The sequence below is a fragment of the Phyllobates terribilis genome, unplaced genomic scaffold, assembly GCF_046119375.1.
Source record: "Phyllobates terribilis strain yellow unplaced genomic scaffold, ASM4611937v1 Scaffold_1__5_contigs__length_1240528914, whole genome shotgun sequence".
In the NCBI taxonomy this organism is placed as follows: Eukaryota; Metazoa; Chordata; class Amphibia; order Anura; family Dendrobatidae; genus Phyllobates; species Phyllobates terribilis.
The window spans coordinates 750,889,891-750,915,439 of NW_027362761.1; the positions used below are offsets into that span (position 1 = coordinate 750,889,891).

A 25,549-nucleotide genomic window follows, 5' to 3' on the forward strand; every position below is an offset into this window, starting at 1 on the left:
CTCAGTGACCTTATCTAGATGTGTGGTGAGCACCCTGAACCCCCAAGTGTTTTACATAAGTTTATAACATGGAGCCGTGAAAATAAAAAAAATCAAACTTATTCCACAAAAATGATGTTTCAGCCCCAATTTTTTTTTATTTTCACAAGGGTAAGAGGAGAAAATGGACCCAAAAACTTTTGTGCAATTTCTCCTGAATACGCCACTACCCCATATGTGGGGAAAATACAGTGTTTGGGCGCACGGCAGAGTTCAGAAGGGAAGGAGCACTGTGTGACTTTTTGAACGCAAAATTGGCTGGAATCGAGAGAGGACGCCATGTCGCGTTTGGAGAGCCCCTGATGTGCCTAAATAGTGGAAACCCCCCACAAGTGACCCCATTTTGGAAACTACACCCCCCTCAAGGATTTTATCAAGGGGTATAGTGAACATTTTGAACCCAGAGGTACGACACAGAATTTGATAACATTAGGTCATCATATTGAATAAGTTGTCATTAGTCTTGAGCGCAAGTGCTCGTTACTTGAATTTGCATCGGGTACTCCGGTATGCACCATGTATTGCGCGTGCTCGAGTGACATGCTCGTGTCCCCACCCACATGTTTCACGGTTATTAGACACCCAAAAAAAAAAAAAAAACATGCGGGGAACACTCGTGCATGGCAGGCAATCCCCGCGAGGTTTTTTTGGCCACGAAGCATATGGGGTGGAGACTCGAGCATGTCACTTGAGCACCCGCGATACTCAGTGCATACCAGAGCACCCGATGCAAACTCAAGTAGCCAGCACCTGCGCTCAACACTACTAGCCATATCGTCATCTTTTTTTTTTTTTTTTTACTTTTGAAAAAAATCCCAACCTCAACACCAACCCTAGACCAACCCCAACCCTAGCCCAACCCCAAACGTTTATTTTTTACGCCGCTCCTCGTGTTGTATACGTGATCAGACAAATTTATTCTTCGGGTCGGTGCGATTACAGCGATACCAGAATCATATGGGGTTTTTATGATTGTTTTTTTTTCATTTTTTATGCTGTTCCGCGTGTGGTAAAATTGATCAGGTAGCTTTATTATTCGGGTCAGTACGTTTACAGCAGTACAACAGTTATATAGTTTTTCTATGTTTCGGCGCTTTTACACAATAAAAGCTATTTTATAGAAAATAAATTTTTTTTGCATCGCTTTATACTGAGAGCTATAACTTTTATTTTTCGGCTGATGGAGCTGTATGGCGGCTTGTTTTTTGCAGGACAAGACGACGTTTTCAGCAGTACCATTTTTATTTATATTTGTCTTTTTGATCGCGTGTTATTCCATTTTTTGTTTGGCGGTATGATGATAAAGCATTGTTTTTTGCTTCGTTTTTTATTTTTATTTTTTTACCGTGTTTACTAAAGGGGTTAACTAGTCAGGTTGTTCTGGACGCGGCGATACCAAATGTGTACTTTTATTGTTTTTTGTTTTTTTTTTCATAATAATATTTTTTGATGGGTACATTATTTTTTGGGGATTTATTTTTTTTACTATTTTATTTTTTCTTCCATTTTTAAACACTTTTTTTTTTTTTTACTTTTATTCTTTTGTCCCACTATGAGACTTTCACTTTTTTTATTCTGATGGCATGTATAGCATAGGGATCTCCATCCCTGTGCCATACAGGCTGTCAGCCCTGCAGATTTAGAAAATACTTTGGTCATGCACTGCGCATGACCAAAATATCTTCCTGCTGTCTGGTGACCCGGATGTTGTCATGACGACATCGGGTTGTCATGGCAACATCCGGGAAGCAGCGAGAGGTGAGTACCCCGATCACCTCCCCTTGTGGGGGTTAATGTGTCGGGAGCGGTGCGGGACCGCTCCCTGCACACAGTAACGGGTGTCAGCTGTGACAATCAGCTGACACCTGGCGGCGATCGCGCCCACGCAGCCTGTGTGCGGGCGCGATCGCCAAGACGTACTAATACGTATCAGGCTCTTAAGTCCCAGGGGGCAGATACGTATTAGCACGTCTTGCGCTTTAAAGGGGTTAATGAATCAGGAGTGTCTGACTCCAAAATGCCTCCTCAAAGACTGACATGAACAACACTGATCTGGATGAATTTGGGAAATCAATCTTCTGTTTCAGTCTTAGACCACTTTCTTTAGATGTGTAGGTTGTTTAACTTGACAGTTCCCTACTGTCCACTTCTCAGACAACCCCGTCTCAATCTCTATCTTTCACAGTCTTGTAAAGTAATAACACCTATACTCACTTCTGGTGCATTCCAGTGGTGTCCGCACTGGCCCTCCCGGGGATTGTGTGACATTGTGTCACGTGATCCCTCCGGCCTATCAGCGCTGGCTTCACTCTCCCCTCCTTCGGACAAATCAAGACATCCAGAGGAAGTGAGAGAGCAGATACTCACTTCATCCGAATGTCAATTATGTCCATAGGAGAAAAGAGTGAAGCCAGCGCTGATTGTGTCACGCGATCACTGTGGCCAATGTCACAATCCCTGGGAGAGCCAGTTTGGACACCGCTGAAACGTCGCTGGCACCAGAGGTGAGTACAGATGTTATTATTTTGCAAGGCGGAAACATAAGAATTCGGAAGGGGTTGTCTGAGTAATGAACAACCCCTTTAATAGCAGGAAGATGCGCATCTCAGAATTGTGTCGCCCATCATTGCTTATCTAGGCTCCAGCCTTCTTTCCTGATACAAGTGATTTATTATGGGTCCTGTTAGGACACCGTTTAAACAGAGACGGAATTTAAGCATCATGAGCAAATGTAATTTCCCCCATATTAGTTATATGTTGGATTACCAAACAAAACATAGCATTGTACCTTTTAAGTTAAATTAAAATTTTTTGATAAGAGACATAACCCACAGTTCCTGCACATCCCGAGCAAAAGAAAAAGACAAACAAAACACCTTTTAAAAATCTGAATACACTATAAAAAGTCTACTTACTATCAAAATAACTTGTGTCATCATCAGCTTCCAGTTGCGGCACAAATTCTGCTTTCTGTCTCAGAAGTCCATTCCAGTCCAGGGGGTGGAAGAAGACATGATGCTTTACTTCTTGTGCGCCTCCTGTGTAGATATACCAATATATAACATAACGGGTGAGAACTACAATACATATTTAGAGAAACTCAGAAAGTGACCACATACTAAAGAATTTTTCTCAATGTGTAATTACCAAAACAGAGGATATACCTTAGTATAAACTAAAGGCTGCTTCACACAGGCAAATAAGTGATATATTGAGATGGCTGATGTGAACACGCCACCAGTTAGTTGGCGAACCATTGTATCGCTTATGCAGGCATTAAAGTAAGTGTTGTCGACAGCACAACTCCCTGTGTAAACAGGATGAGTTCTAGACGATATGGAAACTGTGGTGGGACCGAGCAATTGAATTAACGAACGTTTGCTCCCCATGTGGTTTGCATCAGCCTGTGTAAAAAGGCCTTAGCTACAATCAACTTGTAATATCAGTGAACCATGGTAGTTATGGGCAGAACTCGGCTCCCAGGGAATTTCCTTCACCACTTAAAGCTTAAACTGACAGGGTTAACATCTCTGTAGTTTATCCACAGAGGGATTACTTCTTGTAAACTGCATAAAATATGTAATGTGTCCATTGTACAGGCCAGCTAATCAGCAAAATGTCTCACCAGTAAACATACAAGGTTGCATTTTAAACCACTCACCGTACCAGTCAAAAGTTTGGACACGCCTGTTCTTACAATAGTTTTCTTTTTTCTTATTGGAATGTGCACATTTGAAGGGGTTTTTCCCATGAACAAAAGTTGATTTTAATCAATAGATCTTGGAATAATAATAACTTCCACGATTTGATGTGTGTAAATAAAATGTTCCTGTGCTGAGATAATCTTATAAATGTGCCCCTGCTGTGTGCTGTGTAATGGCTGTGTCTGTGCAGGGCATGGTCTGATCATACCACAGCTCCTGGGCAGGGAGGACACAAAAGAGTACACAGACATTACAGCAGGCGATCACAGATGATTGTTTTTCTGAGGTAAAACGTTTCACTGCCTGTTTTTAAACAATGGATTACTTCAAAAAAAATCATCATTTGTGATCCCGTGCTGTAATATCTGTATACTCCGCCCACCCCCTCCTCCACTTCCTTGGCATTCTCTCTGTTATCTTCATCGGGTAGTCACCTGGCATGGTTTCTAATGAATGGGTGAGGCTCATTAAACGTTCATTTGTGGAATCCCTGGCCTTCGGAAAGTGTTTGTGACCATTAGGGGCGTTTCCATACGATGCTAAACCCAATTCCACAAGCCAGAATATGGCAGGAACCACTCGCCTAAAGTAATTATGGACCATTGTTTCTCTTAAGACATGAAAATCACTCTAACCGGAAAATTACTAGAATCTTGAAGCTATCCTCAAGTACAGTCATGAAAACCATCAATCGCTATGATGAAACTGGCTCTCTTGAGTACCGCCCCAGGAAAAGAAGACCAAGAATTAGAGGGAATCAGTCAGCACTTCACATCCCAAACTATTTTTACGCACATGTAGCTTTTTCAGAGACAAGTCCAGCCATACATGGACATGGCCATTCTGTTCCTCCTTTACTGAGAAATCAGCGTTTGAATTGATATGCAAATGAGGCCGTCAATGAGACGCCTCTGTCACTCCAGCTCTATTCACCACCCTGCCTCCTCCTGCTTGACTGATGGCTCTTGTGCTTTCTGACTTCAGGCACAGGACCAACAATCAAGCAAAAGGAGGCAGGCTGGTCAGGAAAGAGAGCTGGACAGAAGTTTCAGATCTACAGCCTCATTTGGATACCAATTCAAACACGGATTTCACAGTAATGGAGGAAAGGGCTGACCATCTAAAGGTATTGCTGGACTTGTCTTTGAAAGAGCAACATGCAGTTATAATTTGGAAAGAGAAATCGTGCTGACAGATTCCCTTCAGTTCTGCTGCAAAAGAGAAGTTTATCTGTTACCAGCTTCATAAACCACAAACTGTCAGCACGTCGGATAACAGCTCTCATAAGTGATGCACAGACATCAAGTAGCAGACACATCTCAACACCAATTGTCCAAAGGACACAGAGGAGAAGGCATTTATGGTCGAATAGCAGCAAAAAAAGCCACTTATGAAGACCGCAAACAAGAAGAGACTGGACATTAGATCATTGGAAATCTGTACTGTGCTTTGACAAGTCAAAATTAGAGATTTTTGGTACCAATAGCCATGTCTTTGTGAGACATAGAAAAGGGAAGCAGGTGGTTTCTACATGTGTGGCGCCCAGAGTGTAGTATAGGGGGAAGTGTGATAATGTGGGGGCTGCTTTGCAGGTCACACTGTTGGTAATTTAATCCAAATTAAACACACACTTAGCCAGCATGGCTACCACAGAATTCTGCAATGACATGCCATCCCATCTTGTTTGAACATAGTGGGAAGATCATTTGTGTTGCAACAGGACAATGACCCAAAACACACCTCTGGTCTATTATGTAAGAGCTATGTGACCAAGAAGGAGAGGGATGAATGCTGCTTCAGATGGCATGGCCTCCACAATCACCCAACGGAGGCAAAGCAGCCAACAAGTAGTCACCACCAATGAGAGCTCATTCAAGACTGTTGGAGAGGTATTCCATGTGGCTAACTGATGAAGCTGCTTGAGAGAATGCTAAAAGGTGTGGAAAGATGTCAAAGTACTTTGAGGAATCTAAGGTTTAATACAAATTCTGGTTTGTTTCACACGTGTTTGTCAAATCGTTGTTTCCATAAGGGTTCCTTCATGGTTTTGCTGAATTCATCATACATTTACTCATAAGGAAATCTAATTAAATAAAGGGGTTCCAAAAACCATGTAACAAGCAAGCAGGCCCGTAAATAGAAAGGAGGGTGCAAGAAACCAGAGTTATATGTGAACATTTTTTATTAGACACAAATACAATTTTTTTTTTTAAAACATCATAGTACCACAGAAAAAGGAGAACACACTGCAGAAAGTCCAGGTACGTGTCATACAGCCAAAATATTGCACTAACAGGGAATTTTTGCATGGATGGCAAACATTCACCATAAAGTGACAAGTGCTATATTACATCAGGGAAGAGGAACAGTTGATAGGTCCGTTATACACCCCAAGGCAAAATAAAGTGGCTAGTGCATGTTGAAAGATCGAGGGCAAAAAAAGAATAAAACGGTACCCACATGTATACTACGACTTTGCAGCACGCTCCTTATAATATTATTGCCTGAGGTTACACATTAAACACCCATACCCATTGTTCCCTAGTATGCTTGCAGAGAAACTGGTGTACTTACAGGCGGGACAGTGGCGCATAAAGCGAGTGCCTCCACGCCCCAACGCATGTTTCGCCCTTTCTTCGCCAGGGGACGACCTTCAGTCTGAATCTATACATTGCACATTCCAATAAGAATGAGAAAAACCACTGCATAAAACAGGCGTGTCCAAACTTTATACTGGTACTACCAGTACTCTGTCAGGGGCTCAGCTAACAGTACCTGCATGAAGTAAAGTTTCACCTGCAGTCCACATTACAACTGCAAGCTGTTGAAAGTATCCCTACTCCCATCTCTCTCAGTAGCAGCTTTGCATGCACATTTGAACCGTTCTCCCTCTATCACGCAGAACTCCCAACCTAGTCACCAGATAGCAGTCATACAGAATGCAGAGGTGTTAGCCAGGAGTCAACCTGCTTATGTGAACTCAATAAGTATATATGAGCAAAATGACTTCTGGTTAATGTGCAAGCCAACAGCTTTCAAAAAATAAATACACATATATATATACATACACAAAATGTGTGTATGTGTGTGTAATATATATATATATATATATATATATATATATATATATATATATATGTGTGTATATGTGTGTAATATATATATATATATATATATATATATATATATGTATGTGTGTGTAATAAATATATATATATATATATATATATATATATGTGTGTATGTGTGTGTAATATTATATATATATATATGTGTGTGTATATATATATATATATATATATATATATATATATATATATATATATGTGTATGTGTGTGTATATATATATATATATATATATATATATATATATATATATATATATGTGTATGTATATATATGTATGTGTATTATATATATATGTGTATGTGTGTGTATTATATATATATATATATAAAAAAAAAAAACACGTATACATAATGTTTACCTGTCCCAAGGCGCTCCAATGCATTCTGCCTCAGTAGCCGTGTGATTAGATCTTGAGCATCGACTGGAAGAGACTCTTCGCCTCCTGGCCAAACGATATCATCTGGAAATAAAGCAAAGCACACAAACAACACATAAATTAAGGAAAAATATAAAAAAAACTGCAAAAAGAAAAGAACTCACGAGAATAAAAAAGTGAAGCTGGAAAGTGTAGGAAGGCAGGAGTGGAAATGTAAGACAAAAGAAAGGCACTGTGGGGAAAGTGGATGAGTAGCTATTGGGAGGGTGGAGTATCATATACCTCAAATAATATTATTGTATAGTTTAAAGGGGTTGTCCACTTTTTACTTAAATGCATGTATTTTTGGCTAAAAATCATTTTTGTCATTGATTTTTTATTAAAAAATGTTGCACTATGTGGCTTCTATCGCTTCTGTTGAACTGTCTATTGCTGCAAAAGTTTACCGAGAATCTATCAGACGGCTACTACTATCTGACAGGGGTTTATAACTCTTATCTGACTTTCTTTGGTCCTCTCAGCTGATTTATCGCCACAGACCACATTACAGATGTGCTAGGAAACAAAGCACCTGTAAAAGCCATATCGTGCAACATTTGTTCAGAATATATTTTTTAATTGATTTTGCGGAAAAACATACATACATATATGTGGCATCTCAGAAGAAATGCCTATGATATAAAAGCAAGGGGCCCAGAAGCTAGTCTCCACAGTCTGAAAGAATTGAAGTAAATCTTTTTCATTACACCAGTAACTCTGGAGTCAGGTTAAAAAGTATTGGACAATATTGAATTGTCATCATAAATTATTCATTTCTTTGGTATTAGCAATGTCTACAATTCTCCTACCCAAACCAGACGTACAGGGTTTATCCAGGACTAACTTATTCAGATAGTTGCGATCTACCTGCTTGTTCTACCCAGCGCCGTCACAGGGCGGTCAATAACCGCTCCTGCCGGTGATTCAGCTGCTTAGTGTCAATAGAGCAGCTGCTCTTCCGGGCTGCTCTGTCTACTGGGCATCACTGCGGACGTCATGCCGATTGAAAGCTGGCTCCCTGCAGTTAGGCAGCAGGGAGCTGACTGTCAATTGGCAAGATATTGACAGTCACGCCCCGCCAACAAAGCAGAGCAGAAGAGAAGCCGCTGCTCTGTCGACGCAGCTTCACCAAAAGGCACTGAATCGCTGGCAGGAGCAGTCTGACCACTCTGTGCCGGCAGAGATCACCAGCGGACACAATAGGCCGGAAGATAGCAACTACTTGCCTGGTAGTTTTAAGACCCATAGTAAAAAAAAAGAAAAAATAAATAGCTCTGGATGAACCCTTTTATGATCTTTCAGTATAATCTGGGACACTGATTAAAAAAAAAACCAAAAAAAAAACCACACTAAATATAGACCTGCCCATTATTAAAAGACCTGAGGAATGGACTCCTTAACTTGTTAAAACCATGCTGAACAAATGTCTCCAATTGTCCTGAAGCGTTATACTCTGGGTGATGAACCCCCAGATATCAACATTAAAACTCACTATAGCAGACAATATCCATATTGCAGCCAAATGGAGATCTCCTACTCTCTTCTTTTTTAGGCTAGGGCTACATGGCGACAGTTGTTGTGTAACACGGATATCGCAGCGACACATTGCAATATTAGATGTAATGGATTTTCTGTCACTGTTGCAAGTTGCATGTGGCTCACTTGCCATAAACTTCAATGCTAGTCGAATGAAACCTGTGACTAGTGTGTGATTTAGCTGCATATTTCCCTGCCTGTTTAAAAACATTTTACCTCACAGAAAAAATCATCTAATCAGCTGTGATCCCTTGCTGTAATGTCTGTATACTCTTTTGCTTCTACTGCAGGGTCAGACACAGCCATTACACAGTACACAGCAGGGGCACATTTATAAGATTATCTCAGCACAGGAACATTTTTTTTTAAACACATCCAATTGTGAAAGTTATTATTCCAAGATCTATTGATTAAAATCAACTTTTGTTTATGGGAAACCCCTTTAAGTATTCTGACAATTCAGAGTTGGGCCCCAATTGGATTATCTTTTATCATAGTAAAGTGGCAATTGTTAGATTTTGCACCTTTTAATACTATTCAGTGACATTTAGAGACCCGTGCCCTGACAAGAAAGTGGTATTGACTACTTAAGAACAGGAGGACAAAAGGAAGGATGGAAGAAGCTGCAGAGCAAAGAGGGGAAGAAGCCATTGAAAGTGCATGGAAAAAAGGGAAAAGTGCAGCAACGCTACACATGGTAAAGTTATATCTTTTTTTTAATGTATGATTTCCAAAAATCAGCTTACCACTTATCACCTGTCCAAACAGCTCCTCTGGAGTGTCACCAAAGAATGGAACGCAGCCCACCAGGAATTCATAGAGGATGATGCCCATTGCCCACCAATCCACAGGCTTTCCATAACCTTGCCGAAGGATTACTTCAGGGGCTATGTACTCAGGAGTCCCACACACCTGACCAAAAGCAACATACATTCAACCGAAACGTTACATAATTCTTAAATGTAGGAGACATTGCTATGTAAAATATTGTTTGCAATTTTTCTTTATAATTGACTTTGATCTTTTTCTTGAAGGGGTTGTCCGAGACTTTAACATAGATGGCCTATCCTTAGCATAGGTCATCAATGTCTGATTGCACATCCACCGCCTATTAATTTAAATAGTTGGTGGATGTGCAGTACCCGGCTGCGGCCACTATACAGTCAAAGGAGCTGAGAAGCTGTGTAACTTAAGAGTTCCCACCACCACTGACACCAGGAACAGCTGATTGGCGGGGGTACTGGGTGTTGCACCACCACCGATCAAATATTGATGAACAATATACCATCAATGTTAAAGTCACACACAGCCCCTTCAAGGCCAACATTCTCCATATAAACCATCCAGAAATGAATGGCTATAGGTCTTAGATTAAATGTTAGGCGTTACACTAAATCCGAGCGATCATACAAAAGTCATGATCCATATGGCAGCTAGTGGACAATTTTAAAAAAAATACAAACCTGTTTGTCCAAAAACTCTCTCGTGTCTTTTTCAATATGCCCTTCATACAAATTAGTTGTCATGTTCATAAGACCAATTTTAGATAGTCCAAAATCGGTAAGCTTGATATGTCCAAGTGAAGTAATCAGCAAACTGCAAGAACAACATTCATTTACAATTCTACAATTTCACTATATTGCCAGTTCCAAACGAGGAGGTTTATTCAGGAATTATATGTCTAATCACAATTCCCATAGAGAATGCACCTAACAGCAAACTAAGAGTAACTAAAAGGTTTTATTTCTTTAACAATATTTTTCAGCATGAAAAGTTATGAACTTTTGCAAATTACTATTAGGGGATTTGTCTTCATTCTGGAAGTCTTACTGTGAAGCCCGGCCCCAGGCTTCGCTTCATAGGAGAATGCCAGTTTGAGCACATGCAGTTTTTTTGAGGCGGGCAAAAATGATCAGTTTTAGGCCACGTTCACACCTTCACTATTTGGTCAGTATTTTACATCAGTATTTGTAAGCCAAAACCAGGAGTGGGTGATAAATACAGAAGTGGTGATGTGTGTCTATTATACTTTTCCTCTGATTGTTCCACTCCTGGTTTTGGTTTACAAATACTGATGTAAAATACTGACCAAATACTGAAGGTGGGAACGTGGCCTTAAAGGGAACCTGTTAACAGTTTTATATCTTAAAACCTTGTCCATCACCTTTTAAAGCATATAAATGGAGTTCCTACAACCCCTGTATGCCCTTGTAGGTGTCCCTGCATACCTCTGAAAAGGTCTTTTATTTATGTAATGCACTGCTTGCAAATTGTGCAGCGGACTGTCCTACGGTTGTCTCCGTATCGCACTTGGTGCCTCCTCAGTTCCAGCAAACACCACCTCTCCTATATTGCTGGAAATGGATGACATCTTCTACGTCATCCACAGAATGCTTCAAGTCTCGCACGTGTGCAGTTGAATCAGAGACCTGTGGGGTAGGGTATGAAAGGGTTGTAGGAACCATGTATACATGCTTTAAAAGACGATGAGGAGGGTCGATAAGAAATAATACTGGTGACATGTTCCCTTTTAAAGTAAAATTACAATTAATAATGCGTGACAAAATATTAAACACATTTTTATTTGCCCTATCTAGCATAGGATAATAAATTCTGAACATATAGGCAGCTTCCCAGCATAGAATTCAACCAATAAATGCTAATATAGCCGAGCATGTTTTAGTTACTAGGCTGATCTTGGTCAGGAGAAAACAAGATCTGCATAATATGGTTTTCTTCTCCCAAAGAGGTCACGACTCTATAGGTACTCTATAGGAGGTTCACCTTCCAACAAGACAATGACCCAAAACATACTGCTAAAGCAACACTAGAGTGGTATAAGGGGAAAAGTGGAAATGTTCTGGAGTGGCCTAGTCAAAGCCCAGACCTTAATCCAACTGAGAATCTGTGGTCAGACTTGAAGATTGCTGATCACCAGAGGAAAACATCTAACTTGAAGGAGCTGGAGCAGTTTTGCCTTGAGGAATGGGCAAAAATCTCAGTGGCAAGATGTGAAAACTCAGAGACTTATCCAAACCAACTTGTAGCTGTAATTGCCACAAAAGGAGGCTCTACAAAGTACTGACTTTAGGGGGTGAATAGTTATGCACACTGAAGTTTTCAGTTATTTTGTCCTGTTTGCTTCACAATAAAAAGAAAAACAAAATGTTCACAGTTGCAGGCATGTTCTTTACATGAACTGATGCAAATCCGCAAAAAACAGTGAAATTTCAGGTTGTGTGGTAGCAAAACACGAAAAATGAGAAATGAGAAAGGGGAAGGGGGGGGGGGGGTTTGAATACTTTCGCAAGTATTGTAAGTTTCATGCAGCGTCGCTTCAGATAAAGCTTATTTTTAAAAAGGGGCTGAGGACTAGGTGGCTAGGTGGATAGAGGTAGGTCCATGCCGGAGTCAAGAGTTACAAGTCTACATGTAAGGAAGAAAAAAAGGAGTTTGGTACTGTGTCAGCCAGTTGAAAAAAGATTGCTCTCAGTGGGAAAAAAGATAATCTTGTAGTTATAATACCTTTTAATGGCTAACAAAAATAAAATAAATGATGTTACAAGGCAAGCTTTCGGGACAACTTAGGTCCCTTCCTCAGGCATGGTATAGCATGATATATGAAGAAACACAAATATATGCACAGAAAGGAAAAAAAAATAAAATAAAAGCAGATGCATGGCATAATAAATTGACATTTAAATAAACAAAAACTGAGCTTGGAGAGAGAGTCCTTAATTGGATTAGATTAGTGGTGTGAAAGTTTTATGGTCCCACTATCCATGTAAGATCATAGGCCCGGTGCCCTCACTGTCTCTGGAGCAGATTCCTCAGATTTTGTAGCGAGACATAAATCCTGCTGACAGATTTATTCCTGTGTGGAGGGTGCCAAAGACCCTAATCAGTTTGTGTTCCCAAACTCTTCTGTGTTTTTTGTGATTTAAAGTTGCTTTTTAATATGACAACTTTCATATTGTTGATGTGGTGTCCTGGACCACAAAAATGTTTGGCCACCGGTACCTAGGTTTTTTTTTATCTGTAATCGTGTGGCGATGAGACCTCATCCTTGCTCTGTTTCTGTCCTGTTTCTCCCACATAGAGACCCCCAATAGGACATATAGTGCACAGAATTAAGTACACCACATTGGAAGAGGAACATGTGAATGCCCCAGGAATCTTATAGTCCTGCTGTGTGTTTGGAATCTGTATCCTGTCTTTGGTCTCTACATGGGTGCAGGTTTTACAGCTCTTCACATTGCAAGGTAAAGTTCCTCTTGGTGTATCTGAGGGCACTGAACTTCTGATCATGATGTTTATTAAATTTGGAGGTTGCCTGTAGCACAGCAGAGGAGGGTCTTTGAATATTGTTTTTAGCCGGTCATTCTTGTGTAGGATGTGGTGATGTTTTTTAGCAGTTTTTTTCAGTACCTCAAGCTGTGGGTTGTAGGTCACCACCAGAGGTACACGATTATTTTCCTCTTTTTCTCCGTACTGAAGTAATGGACTTCTAGGGATACTTGTGGCTCTAATGATCTGGTCATCAATGGAGGTGGGGTGGTAGCCTTGGTTTAAAAATGTCTTTTTAAAGATGGGTTAAGTTTTCATTCCTGTCCGTTGGACTGGAACAGATACGATTATCTGGCCCAGGCCCGGCTGTAAACGATGGACTTTTTAATGCGTTTCGGGTGGAAGCTGTCCCATCTGAGGTATGTTTGACGGTCAATTGATTTCCAATACACTGATGTCTGGATTGAACCATTTTGAATATTTATGGTGGAATCCAGAAAGTTAATTTCGGTTTTCGAGTGCTCCAATGTTAAGTTTATGGTGGGATGAAATCTATTGAATTTGTCATGGAATTTTAGAAGTTCTTGTTCAGACTCAGTCCAAATTATTAAGATGTCATCAATGTAACGAAAATAGGCCAGGGGTTTGATGGAGCATGATGCTAAAAAGTCATTTCCAGTTTCGCCATGAAAAGGTTGGCATACTGGGGTGCCATTTTGGTGCCCACAGCAGTTCCAGTGCGCTGCAGATATAGCTCCTCGCCAAAAGAAGTTATGTGTGAGGGTAAATCTGGTGAGTCTTAATACAGATTCGGAAGGGATACCATTAGCTTCAAGAAACATGTGGCAGGCGGATAATCCATTTTCATGTGGGATGTTTGACTATAGGGATTCCACATCCATGGTGGCTAAGATGGCACTCTTATGGAGAGGACTTATTGTACATAGCTTTCTTAAAAGGTCCGTGTTGTCCTGTAAATTACTGGCCGTCTTCCTGAGGGCATCAGGCCTATGATCTTACATGGATATTGGGACCATAAAACTTTCACACCACTAATCTAATCCAATTCAGGACTCACTTTCCAAGCTCAGTTAGTTTGTTTAATTAAATGTCAATTTATTATGCCATGCATCTGCTTTTCTTTTTCTTTGTGTGCATATATTTTTGTTTCTTCATATATCATGTTATACCATGCCTGAGGAAGGGACCAAGTTGTCCCGAAAGCTTGCCTTGTAACATAATTTATTTTATTTTTGTTAGCCATTAAAAGGTATCATAACTACAAGATTATCTAGTCTTTCCCACTGAGAGCAATCTTTAGACAGGAAGAGACCTGTCGATCTAACAGCACAGGGAGACAAAAGTCAGCATTTCAGAAAAAAATGCTTTAAGATTCACAGTGAAACAAACATATTTGCGGAGCTTGTCGGAGTCATACTACCTGCTTGGGCAGCGTGAATCTGACAGGTACAGGTCACCTTTACGATTATTTAAAGAAGTGCATGTCTTCCGTGAAACTATTTAGGTCTTATTGTCATGATGTAGCACATGCAGATACAAGATGCCGTTCTCAATAACAGAACCAGAGAACTACTAACTTGTCAGGTTTGAGGTCTCGATGAACAATTCCATAATTGTGCAGATATTCCAAGGCCAGGACGGTTTCAGCAAAGTACATGCGACTCATGTCAACAGGAAGAGGCCCCATATTCTTTAGGAGTGTAGCACAGTCACCACCTGAAAACAACAAACTTTTTAGGTGAAATTGCAAACAAAGAAATAGAATTTCACTAATATCAGTTATGCTTCACCATTATAATGCACTGGATAAGTTTCCACTGCAAAATTATAAAACAGGATTAGAACAGCAGAGTATCCTGTGTTATGGTAGATATTCTATTAACTGGTAATTACTGGAAAGTGAAAATTAACTATAATTTATCAAATTATTGTTACTCAGCTAAAAGTAAAGATTTACTTTACTTCAATGATGAGACAGAGGGTAATATCTACCTCCAAAATTCATGATCCAGGTGTTAGTGGCATGTTAGTTCCTTTAAAGTCAGCTGAAACTGTCAGCACAGAATGACTGTTCAAACCAAGTACAGGTGCTTTGTGCACCCTTAGTGTGGCCAATCATTTAAGTGCATCCGCCCATCTACTTACTTTCTATCTATTTATCTATGCCTCTGTAAAGGATGTCAGATGTCAATCAAAAAAGGTGCGGTGGATATAAGGGGAATTCAAGAAGCTGAAAAATCATACTAAACTGTTTTGCCACGCCAAGGGAGCACCAGTACTTAGTGTGAATATTCTGTGCTGATGGACTCCCTTTAACATCCGGCTACAAAGTATCAAGTGTTATCCTGTCATTTTGATACAATCACTGTTTTCTCTGCTGCAAATCTAGCAGTGCTCAAATGATGAGCCCTGTAAAACACTTCCCACACCAATTACACAGAAAGCTGCCAAATGGTAGTGACAGAAAGCTGCTAATCAGTGGAGAGGGCGGGGTTATATAGAGCAGTTGACTAGGAGGCATGAGACACCTAGTCCTGCATTGATAATCTCCTGCTGATAAATCTCCACTGATTTGATTGAAACAGCAACACATGGCCTAGTAAGTGACATCACTGGAATCGGGTTTTAAGCCCCTACATCAGGATGCTTTCAGATTACATAGAAAAAAAAACTGCTGACACATTACCTTTAAGTCCTTTTGGTCAAAATGACTACAATAACTTGAGTCCTTTTCTGTAATAGCTAGCAATATTTTAATGGTTTTAATCTGTTTTGTGGTATAAATTACAGAATGATATTTCCCTTAGATATTACTATTTTTTTCAAGACATGATTAGATGTAATATATTATGTAAATAAAAGTAAAATGTTATGATTTAAGAAGGTTGATTTGTTTCTATGTTTTCATCTCACGACAGTAGCGTAGCTATCGGGGGGAGAAGAGGGGGCCTATGACTTGGAGGGGCCCACCCAGACCTACTGCACCCCTAACTGTATCTGTGTGCGCAGCTGTACACACTAATACAGTTTAACTCTGTGGCAGAGCAAGTAGAAATTGTCTCCCGCACTATCGCTCTCCATTCTGTAGGCCGCAGCTCGCTTTAGGCCTGCAGCATTACAGGTCCTGGAGGAGCAACGCGATGAAGTCATCTCACTCCGACACGCACAGGACGTCAGAGTCCCGGAAGGATGACGTCATCCGCGTCAGTCTGATCGTGACCTGCCGCTGTCTTCTGCTGGACTCGTCGGGGTTAGGAGAGTATATGATGTTTATTTTTTTACATTTTAATATTGTGTGACGGTCATTGTGTGTGGTGGCTACCAAGGGGGAGCCATCATACATAGCGGAGGCTACCAAGGGGGAGCCATCATACATAGCGGAGGCTACCAAGGGGGAGCCATCATACATAGCGGAGGCTACCAAGGGGGAGCCATCATACATAGCGGAGGCTACCAAGGGGGAGCCATCATACATAGCGGAGGCTACCAAGGGGGAGCCATCATACATAGCGGAGGCTACCAAGGGGGAGCCATCATACATAGCGGAGGCTACCAAGGGGGAGCCATCATACATAGCGGAGGCTACCAAGGGGGAGCCATCATACATAGCGGAGGCTACCAAGGGGGAGCCATCATACATAGCGGAGGCTACCAAGGGGGAGCCATCATACATAGCGGAGGCTACCAAGGGGGAGCCATCATACATAGCGGAGGCTACCAAGGGGGAGCCATCATACATAGCGGAGGCTACCAAGGGGGAGCCATCATACATAGCGGAGGCTACCAAGGGGGAGCCATCATACATAGCGGAGGCTACCAAGGGGGAGCCATCATACATAGCGGAGGCTACTAAGGGGGAGCCATCATACATAGCGGAGGCTACTAAGGGGGAGCCATCATACATAGCGGAGGCTACTAAGGGGGAGCCATCATACATAGCGGAGGCTACTAAGGGGGAGCCATCATACATAGCGGAGGCTACTAAGGGGGAGCCATCATACATAGAGGCTACTAAGGGGGAGCCATCATACATAGCGGAGGCTACTAAGGGGGAGCCATCATACATAGTGGAGGCTACTAAGGGGGAGCCATCATACATAGTGGAGGCTACTAAGGGGGAGCCATCATACATAGTGGAGGCTACTAAGGGGGAGCCATCATACATAGTGGAGGCTACTAAGGGGGCCATGACAAAGTGTGGGGGCTACAAAAGAGGCTGTGATATAGAGTGGAGGCTACTGTGAAAAACATCATACAGTGTGGGAGCTAATGTCGGGCCATTGTACTGCGTGGGGGCAATCATACAGTGTGGGAGCTACAGTGGAGCAATCATACAGTGTAGGGGCTACTGTGACATTATTAAATTTTAAGTCGGCACTCAGGGAATTGTGACTTGTCAAAAGTTCACATGGGGCATTATTACTTTCTAGGGGGCAAAAGGTGGGCACTGTTTTCTAGGGCACTTGCATAGGGCATTAATATATTCTAGAGGTTTGTTTTACCATCTAGGGGTCACAAAGGAGGCATTTTACAATGTAAGGGGCACAGTGATGGGCATTATTATTTGGGGTAGTAAGAGGAGAACTGTTATTGTGCCACACAGCAGGTGCAAAATAGGGACACATACGGCAATGATGAGCCGCTGCTGTTGTATCAACAGGATGAGGAGTTTGTGCGGACTGGGAATTGATGGGGACGGTGCTGGAAATGTGAGAAGTCAGATGTGTCTTTGTTGAAGACTCTGCAGACGAGTCATGGATAGAAGAAGTTATGACTGTGTGCCAGAAGGAAAAGACAGGAAAAGTCAATGACTCCATCAGAAAGAATGTCAACTGTAAGTCACTATCTATAACTGCGCTCTGATCTCATATATGTTCTGCAGGACTGATATCTAAAACTACATGGTCACTATTTGGCGGTAATATCAGTGTTGGCCTTTGTGTAGAGATGTATTTTCATTAACAGCACAGCCATCGTCTGAGGTTCCCCTCTACCCACTATTAGGGTGAGCCATTGCAGCTGTAAACATGGTTTCCTAGTTAGGGGCCCGTTCAGAAGTTTCGCCCCCTGAGCCAAACCCCTAGCTATGCCTGTGTGGCAGCCCAGGAGTCCGGTTGCCACATTGGCATTGCCTCCCTCATAGGGGGTGATGCCATGCCTGGAAGCAAGGAGGAGTCCCCTTATCAGGTAACCCCAGCATCCAACACATTTCCTGGCTCCAGACCAGAAGGGGGAGCTCTAACCCTGTTTCAGGGAAGCTTCCCCTTTAAATTGGGGCGTGAGAAAAGTCAGTTGGAGACGGAGGAGAGAGAGAGAGACGAGGGAGAACCTGGGGAGGGGAGCTGTGACCAAGCTCGCCCCAGAGAAAAGCGCCAGAAACCGGAGTCCATGGTTGCTCGGGTACTGAAGTCCTGTCCGCTAAATCCGGAGGGCAGGAGACTGCAGGTCTCCTGGCCCCACCAAACACCCGGCGGCTCAGCAGCATACTGAGCCGCCACGAAGGAGCGACACCTGTAAAAGGCTCGAGCTGCCTGCCATACGGGCTAGGATTTAACGATCACTCAGGAAAGAGGGCCGCAGCATAGCTTTAGGCAGCAGGGCCAAAGAGGACAGCGCAGAAGGAAGGCCTACAACCCCACCTGGCGAGGTGAATCCCAAATTGCTTCTAGGCTGCCCGGATCTCCATTAACTTCTGTTACCAGTGCCCCGGTCTGCACCATCAAACGTCAAGTAAAGGTAGAGGAAACCACCATTCTTGTGTCGTCTGGTCATTATCTGCACCCTCAGTCCTTCACCCCAACATCCACAATCCCCTACCGGTAGCCCTGGGGCCCCGCTCTACCAGTGGGGAGCAAATCCATCCCAGCTGTGTCACCAACGGCCCCAGCGGTCTCTTTCAGCAGCGGCGGCCACCTATAGCTGCATACCACTGGTGGCGTCACAAAACTTTTCCCCTAAATAAACTACCGTATATTCCGGCGTATAAGACGACTTTTGAAGACTGAAAAATCTTCTGTCTAGTCTGGGGTCGTCTTATACGCCGGTAATGCTTTTGAACTTTCAGAAATTGACATGCGGGGATACTCTGGGGGTGTTCATAAGCTGCCGTGGCCGTATCCCTGCCATGTCGGAGTTAATATAAGGTGGAGGGAGTTAAAATACGGCGGCGGTAGGTCCAGACAGTCAGCGCTTCTGTGCTGAAACTGACACATCGCTGCGTATTCCCAGCTCCGGACACAGCGCAGGACTTCTGTGCCGACAGCTTTCACTTGTCACAGAAGCGCTGCGCTGTGTCCGGAGCAGGGAAGTTCGCATCGCTTCTGTGACAATATATGAAAAGCCGGCAATTCAGCAGCGGCATAAGCCGGCACCCGACAATTTAGAATAGAAAGAATAGAGCATCACACATAGATTAGATAGATAGAAACATGTCAGTCACATATATATGAAGTACAGTGACAGTATTGCTTACTGTACTTGTCATTTAGTGTAAAGGATTTATTAAAACAAATATTAGTGTTTTCATGCACCGTCTCTTTAAAAAAGCCAGCCGGCAATTCAGCATCTGTACCCGACAATTTATAACAGAAAGATAGAGCATCACACATAGATTAGATAGATAGAAACATGTCAGTCACATATATATGAAGTACAGTGATAGTGCTGGTTACTGTACTTGTCATCTAGTGTTAAAATAACGGATTTATTTAAAAAAAAATTGGCGTGGGGTTCCCCTTAATTTTAGTCTCTAGCGGAGGTTAAGCAGACGGCTGGGGCAGATGTTTGAAGCCTGGGAAGGGGGTAATACCCACGGAGCTTCCCAGGCTACTAATATCAGCCCCCAGCTGAATACCTAGCCTTTACTAGCTATTAAAATGGGGGATCCCAAAAAAATGACGTGGGGTCCCCCCTATTTTAATAGCTAGCAAAGGCTAGGCAGACAGCTGGAGGCTGATATTAATAGCCCAGGAAGGGTGCCATGAATATTGGCCCCCTCCCAGGCTAGAAACACCAGCCGTCAGCCGCCCCAGAAATGGCGCATCCATAGGATGCGCCAATTCTGGCACTTAGCCTCGCTCTTCCCACTGCCCTGTAGCGGTGGCAGTGGGGTAATAGGGTTGGGGTTGATGTCAGCTTATAATGCCAGCTGACATCAAGCCCAGGTTAGTAATGGAGAGGCGTCTATAAGACACCCCCATTACTAACCCCATAGTAAAAGTTAAAAAAAACACAAACACCCAGAATAAAGTCCTTTAATTGAAATAAACACACAATTCTTTATTGTTCTAAATTAAACCATACTTACCGTCACGCCCATTCCAGCTGAAGCCAACGATCTCCTGCAATAAAAGTAAAATAATAAAGCAACCTCATCCTTACCTCTCCATGGTTCCCAGGACAGCTTCAGCTCTGCTACATCGAGATGACAGGCTGGACCGCAGCAGAACGCTGCCATCCAGCCTGTCATCCCGCAGACACTGAGAAGCGCAGGTATGCTTGCGCTCCTCAGTGTCTGACTGTGACGGCATCCAGATGAGCCGAGGTCATGTCCAATGAACTCAGCTCACCTCATGCACGTCACTGACAGCGTGGGAAACTTCTACTGCGCATGCGGGGAGCAGGAGAATTTTCCCACGCTGTCAGTGACGTGCATGAGGTGAGCCGAGTTCATTGGACATGATCGCGGCTCATCTGGATGCCGTCACAGTCAGACACTGAGGAGCACAAGCATGCCTGCGCTTCTCAGTGTCTGCCGCATGGCAAGCTGAACGGCAGCGTTCTGCTGCGGTGCAGCCTGTCATGTGAATGTAGCAGAGCTGGACCGGTCCTGGGAACCATGGAGAGGTAAGGATGAGGTTGCAGGAGATCGTTGGCTTCAGCTGGAATGGGCGTGACTGTAAGTATGGTTTAATTTAGAACATTAAAAAATTGTGTCTTTATTTCGATTAAATGACTTTGTTCTGGGTGTTGTGTTTTTTTTAATTACTTTACTAGAAATTCATGGCGGTCATGTCTAATATTGGCGTGACCCCATGAATTTCGGGCTTAGGGCCAGCTGATAATGCCAAGCTGGCCCTAACCCCTTTATTACCCAGTGAGCCACCGCACCAGGGCCCTGGATGAGTTGGGTACAGCGCCAGAAGATGGCGCTTCTATGAATGCGCCATTTTCCGGGGTGGCTGCGGACTGCAATTTGCAGCGGGGGGGAGGCCAGAAAGCTTGGGCCTCCCTGCGCTGCGGATTCCAGCCCCCAGCTGCCTAGTTGTACCTGGCTGGACACAAAAATAGGGCGAAGCCCCACGTCTTTTTTTTTTAAATTATTTCATGAAATAATTAAAAAAAAAAGGGCTTCCCTATATTGTTGTGTCCGGCCAGGTACAAATAGGCAGCTGGTGTTTGGGGGCAGCCCGTTCCTGCCTGCCTGCTGTACCTGGCTGGACACAAAAATATGGCGAAGCCCACGTCAACATTTTTGGGAAAAATTAATTACAAAATTAATAATTTAGGGACTGCATCTTTATTAACCCCTCAATTGTCATTTAGTGTTAAAATAAAGGATTTTTTAAAAAGAAAATTGGCGTGGGATCCACCATCATTATAGTCTCTAGCGGAGGTTAAGCAGACGGCTGGGGCAGATGTTTGAAGTCTGGGAAGGGGGTAATACCCACGGAGCTTCCCAGGCTACTAATATCAGCCCCCAGCTGAATACCTAGCCTTTACTAGCTATTAGAATGGGGGACCCCCCCAAAAAATGACGTGGGGTCCCCCCTATTTTAATATGTTTATGAGTGACAGTTTTCCTGCTATATACCTGCATGTCATAAGAATTTAAATTAAAAAAGGACCATGTTAAATTCAAATCTGTTTTTTTTTTTAATTTTTACCGGTGTTTGGTATGCGTTGGAAAAGGGGTAGTCTTATACGGTGAATATATCCTAAACTCTATATTTTAACAGGAAAGTAGGGGGGTCGTCTTATACACCAGGTCGTCTTATACGCCGGAATATACGGTATCCTTTTTATTGACCGCCTAGGGCTCCGGACCAGGTCACGCCCCCGTGACTATCCCAAGGAACCGACCGACCTGGTGGCGAGTACCCCACGGTCCTAGGGGGCGTGTCACCTGTGTCTCACGACTATGTATGACGAAATAAAGACTGGATTGCATTTGCCAGTGGTGAGTGCCGCTTTCTGCTTCTATCTTGCTGAAGAAAATTATGTATGGATCTCTAGAGTTGAGCACCACTGTGTCATAAAAAAACTTCTAAAAGAGTGGAATCTGTTCTTAATTACCATGTGTGAGCAGTTCCAGCGTTTTCTATTGCTAAACTGTTACAATATTATAAATTCGAATACATTTTTACATATTATATTACTTAATTCTAACTATACATCTCAATATCAGTTGAAGAAAGGTAGTAGCATATAAAGAGAAGTAGAAGAAGTTATTGGGTAGTGTGTGACTGTACGCTTACCCTCCACATACTCCATCACCATGCAAAGATGTCTCCGGGTTTCGAAAGAGCAGAACATGCTGACAACAAAGGGATTCTCAGCAAAGGTTAATATGTCTCTTTCAACAAATACTTGCTGGATTTGGTTTCTTAGGATCAAATTTTGCTTGTTAATCTTCTTCATGGCGAAGCGTTGGCGAGTCTCTTTGTGTCTGACAAGGTATACAGCACTACCAGGAGAACAAAACGGACAAAACTTAAAGAACATTTCTTACACAAGTTTCCTGTTTTATGATAATATAGTAAATGATAGTTTTCTAAGGTAACTACTAACATGTCAAAATAATATCTCTCTCGTCAAAGGAAGCGTTTAAATAATCTAGAGTAACAGGTTTAAGAAAAACACAGGCTTTCTATCACATACCCATAGGCGCCATTGCTGATCAATTTGATAGTTTCAAAATCATTCTCTCCGGGTTTCTTTCTGGTCGGTGTACTTGTAATCGAAGTCTGAAATATAAATCAAAATATTCATGCAAAAATATAACAAACACCCAAACAGGTGGGTTATACACTTCAAAATCCCATCACTAATATTTAAGGAATAGGCCATAAAAGCATTATAGATGCGGATCACATCTATCTTAAGAAAGATAAAACGAACAGTCGTGGGGGTATATGGGCATTCATCGGGACCCTGTTGTCGAGATAGATGCAGGTCCCACCATTTGCCTATCCATATATTTATGGCATATCCTTACAAATGTATTGGGAACACAATAATGAGATGACTACCGAAATGTGATCTCTACAGGACAGGAGGCACCATCCTAATATTAGGCTTAGTGGTGAAGCTGCAATATTTCAAGATTTTTTTTTTTATATAGAAAGATTTTCCAGCGTTTTTGCATGTAAAACAGCTAGCGGTTTCTTCATTGTTGAATGGAGTTTAAAAAAAAATAAAAAAATAAAAGAAAATGCTTAAAAATATTGCGGGTGGGAAAAAAAAAAAAAGACAAAAAAATGCAAGAAAAAAAATTGTAAAAAATAAACATGTGGTATCGCCACGTTCGGAAAAGTCTGATCAAAATATAAAAATAATTATCCGGATCGGGAAATGACATAAAAGAAAAGGAAGTCAAAACACCAGAATTGTGGTTTTTCAGTCACTGGTGCAGCAAAAGGAATGTAATAACAATCAAAACATGGCATCTACTCCAAAATGGTAGTAACGAAAAAATGTCAGCTCAGGGGGCAAAAAAACAACCCTTCATAGCTCCCTCAAATAAAAGAAAAATGTAAATATTATGGGGGGGGGGGTGGAGTCACAGAAGGCAGGGTAGCAGCTTCAGGAGGCCGCCGGTGGTGGCAGGAGTGGGGCAATGGTGCGGACCCTGGGCTGAGAGGAGGGGGCGTCCAGGCGGTGTAAGGCTGTGGGCTCTAGGCGCTCATAAGATGTCGCCACCGGTAATCTAATTCTGGGCATTCACCGCCTCCAGCGGCCATTTTCCCAAAGACCACCACAGGGAAATCAATGGGAAAGGGGACTCCGCTCACAGGTGCCAACACATTATGAGAGCCCAAGGCTTGCATCATCACCCACTCCTGCTGCCGCCGGCCTCCTGAAGCAGCGACCCTGCCTCCTGTGACCCCGCCTCCCCCTGGTAAGCTACCTTTGGATTATAAGACGCACCCCCATTTTACTCCCAAATTGGAGGAGGGTGGGGGGGGGGGGGTGGAAAATATTTCTCGGATTATAGATACACACACACACAAAAACTTAGGGATATTTGAAATTTATGAAAAACGTAAAAGCTTACACTACAGTGATATTTTATATTGAAAGTAGGACATTTAAGCAGAAGAATGAAAAATCAATAAAAGAATTTCTTGAAACAAAAGCCAACAACAGTGGTGGATCTCACCCAACAAAAAAAGTAAATGTCTCAACTTGTAATGTGGCTTTGAGCATCAATTACAGATTGACAACGACGTCTCATGCTGTTCACAAGTTATGGTTATTGTCTGCTGAGGCATGGCATCCCACTCTTCTTGAATGGTGGCCCTCAGGTCATTGGGGTTGTAGGGTACAGGGTTAAAAATCCTCCACATGGCGACTAAGCTGACCCCATGGGTTTTCTATGGGATTCAGTTCTGGAGAAAGTGCAGGCCACTTAATTTGAGGTACCCCAGTCTCCAGCAACTGTTCCCTAATGATGCGATCTCGATGAACTGGAGCATTGTCGTCCATGAAGATGAAATAAGGCCTGTGTTGCTCATGCAGAGGACCAATGACTAAATTAATGAGATTATTCAAGCAGTAGAGGCTTGTCACTGTACCACTCACAAAGTGGAGGGCAGTTCTGTATGGACGAGACACACCAGCCCACACTAACACCACAACCAAGGTCTCTGTTCATGCCAGTGGCTGACGTATAGCGCTCTCCTTGATGTCTCCAATATTGTTGGTGGTCATCATTTCTGCTCAGTGTGAATCTACTTTCATCAGTGAACAGCACTGAGGCCTACTGGTCACTCCTCCAGCGTAGATGCTCCATGGCCCATGCCTGGTGGTGTGGTCAGGTACTTTTTCAGGTCGTCTAGCACGCAGACCGCGCTGATGTAAACTGTTTTGAATGGTCTGGCATGACACTTTGGTGCCTCCCACCTCCCTTAAATGTGCCTGGAGTTGTGTGGCATTCATCATCCGGTTCTGAAGGGCATTGTTCACAATGAAGCGGTCTTCAGTGTGGAATGTGGTCAAAGGACGTCCACTTCTCTGCCTCTTCCAATCTCTCTGTTGCACCCTGCCGATGGCTCTGTGACACTCTAAGCTCAGTGGCTACTTCTGCCTGAGAACATCATGCTTGAAGCCTCGCAATGGTGAGGTACTTTTAATCAATTGTTAGGTGTCGTCTTGGTCTCATGATGTCAAAATGTGAACTACATGATGTAGGGACTG

At 42.7% G+C, this 25,549-nt stretch overlaps 1 protein-coding gene across 7 annotated transcripts in view; it reads right to left on the reverse strand.

Moving 5' to 3' along the window:
• MAST3 (microtubule associated serine/threonine kinase 3) overlaps nt 1-25,549 on the reverse strand; it is a 201,576-nt gene that overhangs the window by 26,160 nt on the left and 149,867 nt on the right. For all 7 annotated transcript variants that reach the window (XM_073636889.1, XM_073636886.1, XM_073636888.1 and 4 more), the window contains 7 exons: nt 23,012-23,097; nt 22,609-22,817; nt 14,710-14,848; nt 10,288-10,420; nt 9,571-9,736; nt 7,232-7,333; nt 2,955-3,077 (listed from right to left, as the gene is read on the reverse strand). In XM_073636889.1, coding sequence (XP_073492990.1) covers nt 2,955-3,077; nt 7,232-7,333; nt 9,571-9,736; nt 10,288-10,420; nt 14,710-14,848; nt 22,609-22,817; nt 23,012-23,097 — 958 coding nt within the window. The remainder of the gene's footprint in view (nt 1-2,954; nt 3,078-7,231; nt 7,334-9,570; nt 9,737-10,287; nt 10,421-14,709; nt 14,849-22,608; nt 22,818-23,011; nt 23,098-25,549) is intronic.